The following is a 15,812-nucleotide window of genomic DNA, read 5'->3' as shown; positions in this document are numbered from 1 at the left end:
CGAGGATTACTGTAAAATAATTGTATCGAATCCCAGCCTACTACTCCCACGAAATAATAGCTCTGATCCGCCGCAAGAAGAGCGACAAATAATATTCGACCGCAAACTGCGCGAAATTGTACCCACGATCAGGGCATATCTGTGCGGGGCGTCGATACCAAGTATTATACAAGTGAGATTGTATCGTTCACCGGTGGCTAGTGGCTACTGTTCCCGATCGGCTCTCGGGCTCTCAGATCGAGAGCCGTGGCTATATACATCGGATCGCTCCGAAGATCCCACGATTGACTTCTCACGTACCGGACGTGAGGCGCTGTAAGGCCCAAACCTATCGTTGTTCTACACCAACAGGCCTTTTTTGACTCGTGTTCATCTCTGCCCGTACCGAATGTCTCGAAGAGGGGAGGTTAGGTTAGGGGGGGGGGGGGGGGGGCGAAGGGGCGGGGGCATGAACCTGGCCCGAGATGAATCTGCAGCAAGTAAAATTGGTTGTAGAATAACCGCCCGTTAATATTTTTCCCCAGAAACATACACAGCTGATATATTCTCGCGCTGCAGTTTCCTGCCGAATTGTACTTATTTGAGTAAAAAAGGTGAAATATCTCTGCGACGGTTCGACGAAATTTTACCAAATTTTGTACGCGAGTTGAGTTTCACAGTTTCGAGATACCGTGTGAGTTTTATTGAATATGAATAAAAAATGTGAAAGTTTGAAATTAGTCACTTGAATCGTGTTACATTTCAATTAAATGTCTCTCCGTGATTATATAAGTTAAGATTTCCAGAAACAGTGTGCGAACGTACGTGTATCAAAATGCGTGTGCATTGTTACTGGTGTTGGAGCTCGAGTCTCAGCCGAGATTTAATATGTACACGGTATACGTATAGCCGAGGCGCGTTAATGTGTGTGTGTGTGTGTGTGTGCGCGCATGGGTTATAATATAACGGCGTGGACTCATTTATCTAATCACATATAGCAGCGGATGTAGCCGGCAGGCTTCGTGGGACCACTCCCTAGCGTCTTATTGTTAGGCCCTTCTTAACGTCGAGTGAAATTCAAACAACTCCATGATTCATGCTGCAGATGCAGTTTGACACCATGGTCGTAACCGTGTCTCCAACCCCCAGCAGGGGGTGATGGGGGTCGTAAGTATACGTTCGAAAGTAGCAAGATGAAGCAATGAAAATCGAATCGTGCATCGATTACCAAAATTCGAAAATCGACCATTCGTCAATCAGTGGGAAAAATTTCTTCCGGCTTTGAGCGGCGCAAGCTATATATGTATACATATATACAATTCGGATAGGCGTCGTTTCTTTGGTCCGTTGTGGTGGTATCAAGTTTTGCCCTCATAATAAAACTTGTAATATACATCATTCACCATTAATCTCCGGATGTCCACCGAAATATCGAGTTACAATTACCTTGACATACGCGCGTGAAAAAAGACGATGGCATCGGAAGTAAGCGTTCGCATGCAAAGCGGACGTTGAGAAGGGGGCGCCTTATGTCTCCGCGGGGCGAGGCTTGTATACAAGAATCGAGGAACAGGTTTCGAAAATTACGAAAAAATAGCTCAATTACATGAAATTATGTGAAAAAGTAGAAACAATTTCAATAACAAAAAGCTCGCTGACGATTATATTGATATAATAAGGGGTGGCAGGTGTTTCTGGGGTGTCGTGTGCCATTGTTAGAAGACAATGCCGCCGCTGTAACGCGCCGTGGCTTGCTTCGGTAAAGCAGCGATACGCCTTGCCTACGGAGCCGCGCACGCACGCGACCCTCTAGTCGTATATGCAATATGTTGTCCGCCTCTTGCCGGCCCCGAAACCCCCGTCGAATTTCTGGCCTCCCGGACAAGAACCTATTAGGGTACGTGTTGCTGCCATGGCCCAAAACCCAACGATCCCACGGGAGCTCAGGGAGACGTCAAACGTTAAAAAGCGATTGTCAGCTTATCGAGGAACAGACCATTTTCAAACGCCATGCTATTCCACAACATTAATAATATTAATTTTTTATTCTCGGTATTCCAGAGTTACCAACGCGTCGTCACACACGGAAAGCTCTTGGATGATGTGATCGTGGGAATTTTTGATTCGATATTTCAGAGGTTTGTAATCTCCTGCGCCTTTACTGGAGAACGTTTTTGGAAAGATCGTTTACAGCCGTGGGAGAAGTGTTCCATGATAAAGAGGTATTCGATATTGGGCCATTGGATTAGGCTGAATAGGTGTCGTTGAATTTAAAGGGGGCGGCCGGCCACTCTGGAACCATACGTTTGAAAGCTTGCGACTCATCTCATCAATACTTGATTCCTCAAAATGCGAAATGCCCGCAAACAGTACAGATTTGCGGTTCAATTTACTGCACTGTAGCAGAGCCGTGCAGTACAGTACCTGATCAATCGTCGGCGCGACAGCAGCAACAGCAACAACAACAACAATATTTCAATGAATTCTTCTTACGGGAAACATTGATTGATAAGTTGCAGCGACTCGTCCTCGTTGCATGAAATCTGACTGTAAGCAAACTTCTCGCGGAGTGGTTCGATTGAATAATATGTAAATAATAAGGATGTGGGATAAAGAGAAAAAAAAAGGGGGTCGAAGCTGCAGGCGTGCAAAGTGACGTCGCGAACCACATGCTATGCCGTGCCGATTCTCGTTTGGCAGGAAACTTTAAGCGAGCAGCATGCAAGCCGAATTCGTGACGGTTGCTGGTGCGTTGCGTGCAAATTGAAGCTACATTGATCCAACGATGCACAATGGCGGTCACATTGTAGACCCATTGGGGAAAAGTTAAATGGAAAGAGAAGAAGGAAAGTAGAAAACAATGAACAAAAAAAAAAAAAACACATCACGACACGAGCTGCATCACCCGGACAAATGGTAAAAATGTAAAAATTTTAAATGACTCTCGACTCATTTTGTGGTAGGTACTCACTGGTCTTTGATCTCGGTTCTCTTGGTCCATCAACCGTCACCTTGATAGCCCTGCTGTAGGTCGCAACTTGAGGCGGACTCGTCGATACCGTTATCGTTATGCTGAAACTTTTTCCTAGAATGAGACAAAAAAAAAGAAAGAAAAAAAGAAACAGAGATACTAGTTAATCGACTTAAACAAAATTTGCAACCAATCGCTACGTTTGTCGTCACAGCTGTACGATCCAATCGTCTAATTCTAGGTTTGTTTTCCTCAGTTTTAACACAATATCCGCTTCGTTGGTTAAGGACACTTTTAACGAGGTCGGATATTCGCTTATCTTTCCCAACTGACGGTAAAAGCGGTGCGATAACATCTTATCGTTGAGAAATTGTACTAATCTGCAGTACGAATCCCCTTTTCAAATGAAAAAACAACCTTCCTTCCGACAGAATTTTTAAACAAATCTCGGTACAAGATCCACTCTCGCTCGTATATTCATGCCTTGGGTAATTATGCGCATATATAATCTTAGTGGCGAAATAAAATGGCTATTAATTACTTCTCTATTAGCCCTCCGAGAGTCGCTTCGCTCGGCTGCTGCTCGAGGGTTCGCGGGTATTGAGAAAAGTATCAGCGAAAGAGCGAAACGCGACGTGTGTGTCGTACGTATGCCCGTATAGAGAGGCATACACACGTGGCTGTAGGCGCGATATACGACTGCGCTGCAGAGCCGGAGGTTGGAGGCCCGGTATATTAATTCTCTCTCCATAAACGTCGTTGTAAGAGATTGACTACTCGGTTTTAACCGCCTAGTCGCTAATATGCATTTGGTAATTCATTGCCGCAGCTTCTTCGGCTTTAAACGCCTCCTCGCTTCATTGTATTATCCTGTGTCATTGGCGAGCTGTTTTGCGGACCAAAGATCGGTGCGAAAACAGCTAGGCGTATCGTATACAGTCCGAGCGGAAAAAGACGCGGCTGCGGACGATAGAATGAAGAATTTCGCTACCCGGATTAATCCCCCGGGAGAGGGATGATCTAACAAGGTGCTTAATTGCGGCCTCTCCGACACTCCGTCCGATTTTAAAGCCGATTTGAGGAGGCCAACTCCTCGGGGTTCACGATCGTGGATCAGTTATACACACACAGCCGTAGACTCGCTGCGGTTCACCAAAAAATGCCTCGCAATTATCATCGGAGCTCTGTTATGGGTCGGTGGACCATGGGGGTTATTGAACGCACCATGGCGGCGGTTAGGCCTTGAATAATAGTCGTTTTAATTTAAACGCGTGTAATTATCAGGTAGCGTTTTTATTGAAGGTATGAATTAAGGGCCGCGCTTAAATCGGCGCAATTCCGGTCGAAGGATTCGGGTGCATCCTTCCAGCCATTAACGTTGCAGCTGAACGATTAACCCCTTGAAGCTAGAGGGGAACGGGGTGAAAAATTTTCGCCAAGACTGTACCGAACTCGGAGCTGTCTTAACGATTCGTACAAAGTGTTTGGGTGCGTTATTAAAAGTTGAAACGTTTCATTTTTTATGACCAGCCGAGAGTCGTTCCGGAATTCACCGCCTGTCTCCGCTCCTGCACAAGCGACTCTTTCTCTACAACGCCACGGACTGACTCTTTGAGGTTTTAAATAGACGCCGGTGTAATAATCTCTACTTGCGAGTCCCTTTTTTCATCCTAATTTCTTGTCACTATCCCCGTTCCGAAGTCCACTTATTAAAAATCGAATCAGACGCTCCCCTCGAGCGTGAAGAAAATTGTTCTTGCTCTGCTCTATTTTTTTTTTTTTTTCTTTAGTCAATATACCAAGTTTAAGAGAGAAAATTATTATAAAGTAATACACATGTATATACTGTTATTAATTACTGAATCAGACTCGCGCTGCGTTGTTTCCTTCCGTTGCGAATCGCGTTATATGTCTATGTACCTAGATGTCTGTACATAATCGTACTTTCCATTTCGCGTAACACGCGTATACACATTTATATTCACCGAAATCGTAGAAACTATTATTTGGACGTGTTGAATGCATGGAGAAAAAGAAAAGACAAACAAAAACGAGATAAAAAAAAAAAAAAAAAAACCCATCAAAGTGATAGAAACCGATTCATTATGTATACGTCGTTTACATAATTTGGGAATATTTTTTTTTACCTCTCGAGCGGTGCACCGCAGCTGTGGCGAATGATTTCGCGTTTCGCTCGATATAATCTGTGCAGGCCACGGATAAAAAGTCATTCAATTATCCGATTTGTGCAATTATCCCGGTGGAAATCGGCGCCTTTTTGTCAACGGCAGACTTGAAACCGGTTCGACGTTTCTTCGCCAAATCTTTTGACGTCCTATATTCGAGTACAGGTACATTTCACCCGTATACCTATAATCCTACGTACGCACGCACCTTTGTCGGGTGTCCGTCGGCATGATAACAGGCATGAAACACCCCCACCCCCCCCCCCCTCCCACTCTCCCATCGCAGCCCCTTTCTCGCCGACGGGACAACTGCGACTGCAACTGACTGCATCGTCACATATCGTTCCGAGCGTCCCGTCGGCTCCCTGTGTCATCCCTTTATACCCGTCATTGTATCATTGTTATCGTCATTGTTCACGCGCGGAGCGAATCTCATCTATGTACCTGTGCTATGTGCGAATGCTTTGCACGGCTATTCGACTGGCCGGATTACCACGCGGATTTTATCCAACGAAACAATTATACCACGAGTTGAATCGATTTTTTGATTCCTCGAATTCGATCGAGGTGAATTCCGTACCTTATCGCGCTTATTTATCTTGCAGAGTGACGGAAACGAACCATCGAAGGGCTTAGATTTCGAAGAATAACCGTTTTCGAGAACTAGTGTCGTTTTGTTGGGAATTTCTTTCCCTAAATTCGATTGACCATTCTACCAGAAATTTAAACCGTACAATTCTAGTCAGGATCTGTGAAACGACGATTTTTATGATTAGATCCGGTCATTGAGTAAAAGCAGTTTTCGCAAGTTGGTGAAAACTGTCCAAACAACGTCGATCATCGAGTACCTTCAATCCAATAACATAATTTGTAACCGATATTCTGTACGTAACAAAACACATTATTCTCTAATAAATAAGTTTTCTTGTATAATTCAAATTCTTCGAGTAACAGTTCGCAACCTTCTTCTTCTTCTGAATAATAATAATAATTAAAAAAAAAAACAATTTCACACGGTCCCAAACGAAGCAATTAAATTATAAGCATAATATTGTATGCAAGAATAATTGAAAAAGGCGAAAAATTCGATCGTTTAAGACACACAGAACATAAAGCACGATTTACGAGAAATATCGTATTAAAAAGATTGTCGTTCATCGGGCGATCCATATTCCCTGTAAAAGACAGGATTCCCCGTCAAGATCCACGGAGTAGGACCTCGCCAGATTGCAAGATCTTATAATTCGGCATTGGAAGCCGTGTCCTAGCCGGAGGCAAAAAACGTGGAATTCCTTCAGGAAATGTTCGTCGGCTTAGGTCCAGGCCGGTGTCCTGGTACCGGGTAGGCGGTCGAGGAGCACGGGGTGGTTCGGGGGTAGGTGGCACAGGTCTATCGCATTTGGGGCTAATAATGCAGCCGCCCCCGTGCCGGAGCTGCGGTTAATACTCGATGATGGGAACAGTCATCTGCAGAGACAGCCAGCCGGTCCGGCAGAGTCTAGCTCAACACCAACGGGACAAAACGGGGGCATACCGTCCAGGGCATAGGATAGGATAGGATATACGGCGCACCGCACGTTGCGTTACGTCGCGTTACGTCGCATCGCGCTGAGCGAAGCTGGCGAAAAAGGTAGGGTGCGTCGGTACGCGAGTTCGCACGGGGGGTTGCGGGGTGTCGGGGGTGGATTGTCAAATAATTACTATCGGTGGTAATTTCGACCCTGTGCATGTGCATATAAATATGCTGTACATATACCAACGCATACACGGATATTGCCTGTATATGACCTATAGATCAGCGGCAGAAACTTCTCGCGATGCGTACGATCGTCATTGGTTTCGAGGATTCGATATGATCCCTCTTATTTTATATCGTAATTCACGAATTCGCCGACGTTATAATAACGGAGCGATTATTTAGCACGGTGATCGGTAATTTGTGATTCACAGGATATTCGAATATTAAGTCTTGTTTGACACCCTGAGGTACAAACGACCTACGCCTTTTCTTCGTTAATTTAAAGTATGTAATTTAAAAAAATTGGGTCTGCGGGCGCCATTTGGTATTTTGTTATTTATATATAGTTTCAAAAGGTGTCCTGTTAAGAATTTCTAATAATAATTTTCAAGTGAAAATATTGAATAGTTTATTTTTCATGACAGTTTTTGTCGCTGGGGTACAAGCGACCCCGGTGTGTCAAGTATGTGGTTATACATAAGTGTGTCAAACAAGGATTAATTGTATAATAACGTGTATAATTTAATGTCGACGATTTCTAACTTAAAAAAATCCACGATCCTAAATTCACTCTGAAATACTGCGCTGGTCGGAATATCCACAATGTATGTATAAAGAACGTGTGTTTACACAGAAGCAGGAAACACGAAAATAAAAATCGGTATTAAGACTGAGAAAACAAACATATTTGAATCCAAGAGAATGTTTATTCGAATAGTAGCTCCTCGGCAGAAATTTAATAATATCACATGGTGATTTGCACGTAGTAAGAAAACTTCAAATATTTTAGTAAGAAGACAGTCAAATATTTCGTTGAGTGAATAAATTATCTGCTAAGGATTATTGAGATAAATATTATCGTGGATAAAACTATTATATATTATTTTTTTCAGTGATCGATGCAATCGAGCAAATGCAGTTATAATATCTACAAAATGAAGGAAAATTTCCAATGAAAATGCAACGCTATTTGCGGTTTGCTCTGCGAGCTTTCCGCCGCTGAACAGCCCACCCCGGATATTCCTGCACTCAAATTAATATATTTACAAAAAAAAAAAAAAGACTTGTACGTGACACCAGTCCGTTGTCGCGTGAATAGATTCGTCGAGGGAAAGAAGCCTCGGGGTTTGTGCAGTCGAATGTGGGCATAGGACGGAAGGCGGGTAGTCACACAGACACGCGCGATACAATTTATATTATTGTAGATTATATCCGATGCGCTGAAACGAGCTTTCTCTCTGTCCTCTGTCACACGCCGTCGCACGTACAATACGTACTTTACTGATGTGTCACTGTACACGAGTGTAGGTATTATCCGTGATGCCAGCGAATATGAGCTGTTTTCATTAGCAAAAATGAACCGTGCTTTCTATTTTTTCCTATATTATATATGACAAATGATTTCGTTAATAAAACAACCACCGTATCGATGCAATAAGAACCGCAGATTAATTTGTAAATCGAATTGGCCACTTGACCGCGGATTGTTATTGGTAGATACACGTGCATAACGACCGATATCATTTTTTAGTATAACAAATATCCACATGGTTGTATGTTTATACAGGTCTACACAGGCATGCGCGTTCATATAAATAGGGTACGAATTTACGGATGAAACTGCAGTGCAGGACCAGGTCTATTGAACCGCGGGGGCTGCAGGAGATGATGATAAAACGTGTGACAAAAGGGTAACGAATCGTATCCGCGAGCCGATGCACCGCACCCTGGATCAATCTGTTAACCATGAAACCCCGTAATCCTGAATGGCCGAAAACTAATTCGTGTATGTCGACGGTGACCGCGTCGAGGTGAAAATAATTCGCCGATCTTGAGACCGATCGCTCGATCGCGTCGATCGAACTTCTAACCGGCGCACGTTCGTACGTTTCTACCTTCGCTCGATCCCCGTTTCGACGACGATCCACGCCGGAAGAAGCTTTTCTACGATCCGTCCGCGGTACGAAGCGCGAAATATCGGGGCGGGAATGCAGACGCCAATGATAAACTGGGGACGTCATTCTTGGTAATTGCAGTTTGGATCGATTGATACCATCGCGAGATGATTTCGGGTTAACAGCCAGTTGTTTTTGGTGGTGTGGGATTGCAGCGGACGTCGAGTAATGACTCTGGGGGTTGCAGCCCGAGCGGATGAACGACGGGGTGGAGGGCTAGGCTAGCCTCCAGCCTGACGATGATTACAATAACTGTGATTTCGACGGGAGGACGAAGGACGGAGGGCGGGGGGCGGGGGGCGGGGGCCTACACCACGGCCTCCATTATATCGCTTTGTGCGCGAATTGAGTGATCGCATTTATTAACAGAGTGCCGGTGGCTCCAGGCTCTCGGCTGCAGGATCCGGAAGAATAAAATCTCCGATCGCTCGCCTTTTAACGCGGTCAACCACTTGTCGGATCGAAAAGTCGCGCAATTAATTTACATTTCATTTGATTTATCTGGAAATCATCGACGCCTCGCGATTCCGCGTGTACCTAATAAGGACGAAGAGAGCGGACGCGTAGCAACGAAAAGGGACCGCTTTTTAATTATACTCCCGGTTTTACGTAACTTAATTTCGCAACGAACGAGTTGTAATTAATTTTACCGGTTGATTTGCGGTACCTATTCGTTTTTAGTGGATATCATTGCAGATTACACAGTCGAATGATGTACGTATGTGTGTACGCGTATCATACACTAACACAGTGTTTCGTTCCCGGATGCAAAAATTGAATAAAACATTTCTGCGAAAATCTGTGACGATCCGGGAAAGAAGTAAAGGTTCGAATTAACTAGGCGTCGATTTGTGTGAATCAGATAATTCGTGGAATAAAAAAGATGGTGTGCAGGTATGAAAAAAATTCACGGCCTGTACTAGGAATTCAGGAACATTCCGCAAAGACACCTTATCGTACCATATTCGGCACGTATCAATTTCGCGCAGTGAATTATTTCGGAAGACGATTATAAACTCCACATACTATCGCCAAAGGCATTAAAGTTCCTGGAACTGGTAATATTCGCTGGAGTAGTCCTACTCTAATTCCTCAATATTTCATTAACAGAAATAACTTGCTTTGCGAATGATGTTGATAAATTTTTTTTACCAAGTATCGGCTTTCGATTAGCGCTCTAGTTATGAGTAAACAAGTGAACGCGATAATTATGATACCTACGCATAATTTAATCAAAATTACCCCGTCAAAAACTCCATCGAATTCAATGATCGGATTTTCCCGTGTTTCAAGTGTTGGCGTGATACAATTATAAGTTTGTAAGTGTAACACCAGCGGTAAATAAATTTTCCGACTGCGCAAACGCGTGTAAAAGCAAATTTCATTGAAAAAATCATACCCGCGATTTCGTCATTTAAATTTGTACGAATTATCGAAGAGTTTGAATTTTGATCCTTCTCCCGAGGGTGTGCATGAAGTTGTTTGATGAACAGTGACATCGGATAATTGAAAATGGGTCTGTGTCGTAAAGCGTTGCATACATACATACGCATATGTATACATAGGCACGATTCATTTTTTAGCAACTCTTTTTTTCCATCTCTGTATTTTTTTTTTTTTTTTTTGAGGAACAATAATATTTCTGATGGAAATACATTTGCACGTCAGTCTCCATGCGGATCTTTCACCGTTATTATTACCACTACTATCACGATTATTATTCGTCCAAATACATATTCATGGATCACAGGTATAGATTTTTCGCCAGTTTCACCCGCAGAACCACAGCTGCGATATGTTTCGTGAAAATTACACGTATACGTACCATATGCGTACGTACATAAGGTCCGGTATATATAAATCAAAAATTATTTATCCCTTCCAAACTAGCCATAACATGTGACGTGCGAATTCTCACCTCTCCCACTTCTGCCGACGAACCTCAGATCGTTGAATTTGGCGATCTGGTTCTTCATGAGGGCCGTCGAATTCCTGATCTCGGCGCAGCATTTTTCTTCGTTACCAGCGCGGACTGTGACGAGGGTGCCGTCGCTAACCTCGCCGAGTGCAACCACCTCGAATCCACCCGGTAGCGCCTTGTTCGACCTCCAATGCGTCGGTAGCTGACTGCAGAGGAAGAAAGGTGACCCTGGAAGCCGGGAGGAGAAGAATAAAAGAATGATCGGGGCTCATTCCCAACAAGTCGCGGAAAGTGCTCGCGAATTTCATACCAGGGCTTGGCTCCCCAACTTCGAGAACTCGTTTACGACTGGTAAGAGTTATTAGCCGGCGCTAAGCTACCGCGGGCAAGAAAGTGACCCCGGTTACGTTACGATCGAGCCGATGTGATACGTGATTCACGATCGTTTCGAAGTGCCTGCAGAGAGCGAGCGGAAGGATTTTCAACAGGATGTGCGCAATCGTCAAAAGGTATTGCAAAACCTGGGCTATAACGTAAAGACGCGAATTTTGTTTACTCATGCACGCATCCTCCTCCGAGGCTCCCAAACTTTCCCAATTGACGAATCTTTTCGATGAAATCTCGCAGGTCCGAACGACTCGAATTAAATGATGAAACAGTTGCAGGTGAGTGCGGAGAATTAAACGGTTACAGTGATTCGATGAATTGATCCGCGATGTCCAATCGCTAATTGCAGCAATTAACGGGGCCCGAAAGCCACCTTACAACTGTCGGAAATGATGATTCGCATCGGCTGAACGCGGTGGGAAGATTGCATAATTCGGGAACCGGACCTCGTTCCAAGTTCGTTCCAAGCGTAAATTGATGTAAGAAATTTGAGGATTCCTCACCCGTCCTGACGAGTTCCCCGGGGTGTTTGGCCTGCGCCTCGTCGACGAGCCTCTCCGTCCACCAGAGTTCACCAACGGCTGCGGTTTCGCTCATCTCGCCGCCGCCGCCGCCTCCTTGGTACCCTAAGCCGCCCCCTTGGAGGGGCGACAGCGAAGATCCCGTTAATTCACCGTCTCCTCCCGACCCGACACTCCCAGCACCACCGCCACCCTCTCGTGTCCCAGTGAAATTCTCCCCGCAGCTTACGGATCCCACCGGGAGATGCATCCCACTTGCACTGCACCGCGGAATCACCAGTTTCGGTGACTTTTTACTCGGAGGTCCGAAGGGGAGTTTTCTTCTTTTTACTACGCAGGTACGTAAATGCACGTTTCCCTAATCGACACCGTCTGTTGCCTTTTGCACTCTCCCGACGGAATGTGTTTTTTATTATACTTGTTACAAACGATCGTTGATTGACGTGTTATTTATCGTTATTTATCCTTTACGTGTAATTCAGAAAAGTCGTTTAAATTTTTTTCACGTAATATAAGAGTTGTTGCTGAAATTTACCGCACTTACGATGAGATACTTTGCAGCGTGTTTTATTTTTGTAGAAAGTTTAAAGTTTCAACTCCCGGTCAAGGCTTTGGACCGACTAGGCTTCCAACGATTGATCGTAACTGTTGCATACTCTCCGGGATATTTAAAACTCGCAACACTCGGATATCGCGACGATAAGAAATCAACGGTTCGATAGAAAGTTAGATAAACCCTGATTGTAAAACAATCACTGTTTCACGGTGTTCCACAGTTGAGTTGTACGAACAATTTTCTTGCAGTCTTGAAGTTAAACTGAGATAAAGCGTATACAACGTACAAGTATAATTTACGCCTAGTAATTAAAATACACCCATGTAGGGGAGCCGCACGTGTATTTCAATTCAAATATTACTTTATCAAGTTGAAACGTTGGCGTGTATAAATGCCCTTGAAGTTACCATATTATCACCTCTTGATATTCGAATAATCAGCATTTATATACGAGCGAGAAGGTATTGCGGCGCATAAAAAAGCAATCGTTCGCTCCAAACTAAACAAAGTACATCAAAAAAAAAAAAAAAAACCATCATCAGTGAAAACAACGGTTCTCCACAGACGTCGCTGTCCGATTAAAGAACGAAATTATCAGCATGTAACATTCCCAACAGACGATGAAATACGTTGAAAATTATTCCGCATATGATACTTATTATCCTACATGTTACAATTGAATACGACATGCAGGTAATATCTCGCGACTATCACGGCGAAGAAATCAGCAACAAGCTCCGAACCGAACACTCGTCACTCGTTTACAGAAATTCGCGAATCCGTTCCCCGTGAAGACGACCACTGCGTCCGAGATCCGAATCCCGACTCCCGGGCGGCGAAACGTCAAACGCGGTTGACACGCGTGGCTGCCGTTCGCAGGCGGCTGGACTGCGTTAAGACCGGCGGTCGAGTCAGTCGCGGTCGGCGGTGCGCGACGTTGTGTCGCGATCTCGTCTCGTGCCCCGGGTCGGTCGGTCCCTCCCCCAACCCCCGGCCCCTGCCCTCTGCACAGCCTCTCCCTCTACCTACCCAGGCGTTGATACTTTGCCGACACTCGTGTAACGCCCGGCGCGCGGCCCGTTGGTTGGCTCGTTCCACGATCGAAATTCCCGGAGTGCCTCTTATGCCTCTCACTCACCGCCGCCGAGTCCTTGGGGATGATTGGCCATTTTTTTACCGCTTCTTCCTTCTTCCGTCCTTTCCTCTGCTCGCCTCACCTCACCTTTCCCTTCATTCGTTTCCTTTCCTTACTTCCTCCGCTTCCGTTGCCACGAATTGTATACCACCATACGCACGTTGATCTGTCATTTCATGCTTTCAATTTAGGTATGTAGGCCTGGGCGAATTATTTTCATACCGTCGAATCTTCGGTTTCGATTCGACGTTGGTTCTGTTGACTAACGAAGGTTTGGCGGATTTCTTCAATCTCAAATACTACTGCATCGATATTTCGTTGAGAGTACGCATGTAAGACAAGTATTTGCATTTATGCCTTGCTTGTACGTACGAGATGTTCATCGTCGTTACGATATTATCGTATACGTCACAATTCGGTTTGCCAGGATTTCTCGTACCTGTGAATGGGATCGGTTTGGCGGTTGATTCAACGTTACTCCAGGGGATAAATTATCGATAATAATACCGCCGTACGAGTCGCGAGAGAATCGTGTAAAGCAATCGGAACATTCGGCTCATCGATTGGTTCGTTACAAGCATCGCGATTACAGAGCCATGTGCATAGCTCGCTCCTCAAATTGTGGTTACGCTCAATCGGAATCTGTAAGAGACCGATCGCAATGGTCAGACTAATTGTAAGTAATTCAGCGACTACCGCTTGTAGTTGATCTACCCCTCTCCAGCTGTACCTACGAGTTAACAAGTACCAATCACACGTCGATGATCCAAGCGGAAGGTGCAGTCACGAATGGATGAGGCGTATGACGAAATGGCTGGAGTAAAAGCTCCATCCAGCCAAAACCGGTAGCTGATCATTTTACCCCGCAGCCCTCGAAGCGGCATCGGTAGGTCTTTGTAACAGTTAAAAAAAATTCCACCCGTTATCACAGTCGTTCCCACGGTGACAATCGCTGTTGATTCCTCGTACGGCGCGCGATATCTCGAATCGTTCCTATCTTCGTTCAGTCGAACGGAGAAAAACCAGAGGTTATAATTGTAGGCGAGCTTGCAGCGAAGACTACGCAGAGAGCCTAGCTGGAAGAAAGGAAAAACAACAAAGCGTAACAACAAAACGTGTCAAAGATAATAGGGGATGGGAACAAAAAAAAGTTTCAACCTTCATTGCACTCACAATCAGAGAACGTCGTGCTTTAGGTGTGTAAACGTACTTCCTCGTGGGCGAAGGACTCTCGGAATTCGGCGGCACGATCTAAGACAGAGAAACAACCGAGAATAGAGCGATAGCGCGGCGATGAAAGAGCGCGAGGGAGAGGGGAAGGGGGAGAGGGAGGGAGGGAGGGAGGGAGGGAGAGAGAGAGAGAGAGAGAGAGAGAGAGAGAGAGAGAGTGAGAGCGAAAGGTCCTCTCGCTCCGCAAGCTCAGGGCAACGCGTAACAAGTGTCCGATGACGTCAGAGACTCCTGCTTACCGGAGGCGGGGCCTCCGTCGGGGGAGGGCTCTCGACGCTGATGACCGCCTCGCCCCACCCCCGACAATTTCAGCGCTCGCCTCCTTTAGTCTTGTGAAAAAAACTCACCGCTACCTACTTCGACGACGCTTGAAAGACGCGGCCAGCGCGCAGAGCCGCTGGGTTTCGCTGTTGCGGGCCGACTTACGTCGGCAAGCCTTTTGCATCGTCGACCGCGCGCCTGTTCTTCCGCTTAAACGGGTAACAGCCTTACCCCGCAAGCTTCGGGAGTACGTTCGAAGCTGGTGAGTGAGCTACCCTGGTCGAGCGAGGCATGAAAAGCTCCCCGTCGGAGCTTCTCCTTTTCCGCAAATAAGTACTCGCCCAAGGAAACAGAATTAGCGGCGCCTTCCGCTGGGCGTGCAATTAGCAAACGATAAGATATAAACGTTGCCTCGAAAGGCGCATGCAGCATGAGCACGAGTAGTGGCGAAACGGGTAGAGGAATATACCGGCGTAGATTCGGTACGTTGGATAGCAAAGTCGTCGGTACCCTCGAGTATCGCGGACAGGTCTGTAACAAGGTACAAACCTTGACGGTGCGATCAGCTGGGTTTCTTTTCGTATCGTATATATTCGATCGAGAACCAAGGTGTATGACGTGATCTGATTCCAACGGGTATCAAATTCAATCCTCGAGCCACCGTCTCGCTCATTGTCGGAACATTTGACAGTGAAATTCTAACGTTACTTCGGTCTTACGTATATAGGTACAACGTGTCATCGAGATCAACAAGAATGAAATTACCTCTGCACGTATTTTGCTGTACTGCAAGTTTCTTTCGAATTGATTATGGGTACCTAGGTGGGACTTTCTTCCGTAGCAGATTCCAAGTGTTCCGCAGCCTCCGTCGACCATGCTGCTGATTCAAGGTACACGTTTCGTTCGTTGAAGTCGTTGTACCTGCACCGTGCATCTTCGTCGTCAGCCATCCAACGTAGGACTGACTCACCT

At 45.5% G+C, this 15,812-nt stretch overlaps 1 protein-coding gene across 4 annotated transcripts in view; it reads right to left on the bottom strand.

The window, feature by feature from the left end:
* The window catches only part of LOC124303541 (protein lozenge-like), a 41,154-nt gene extending 28,018 nt beyond the window's left edge, over positions 1-13,136 (bottom strand). For all 4 annotated transcript variants that reach the window (XM_046760890.1, XM_046760863.1, XM_046760881.1 and 1 more), the window contains exons 1-3: positions 11,641-13,136; positions 10,748-10,978; positions 2,951-3,064 (exon numbers count right to left, since the gene is read on the bottom strand). In XM_046760890.1, coding sequence (XP_046616846.1) covers positions 2,951-3,064; positions 10,748-10,978; positions 11,641-11,908 — 613 coding nt within the window. In that variant the 5' untranslated portion in view covers positions 11,909-13,136. The remainder of the gene's footprint in view (positions 1-2,950; positions 3,065-10,747; positions 10,979-11,640) is intronic.
* Between the last annotated feature and the right edge of the window lie 2,676 nt (positions 13,137-15,812).

This window comes from Neodiprion virginianus, chromosome 1, assembly GCF_021901495.1.
Source record: "Neodiprion virginianus isolate iyNeoVirg1 chromosome 1, iyNeoVirg1.1, whole genome shotgun sequence".
Classification (NCBI taxonomy): domain Eukaryota; kingdom Metazoa; phylum Arthropoda; class Insecta; order Hymenoptera; family Diprionidae; genus Neodiprion; species Neodiprion virginianus.
Note: the sequence above shows the minus strand (reverse complement) of the source record. Positions and strands in the feature narration are given on the sequence as shown.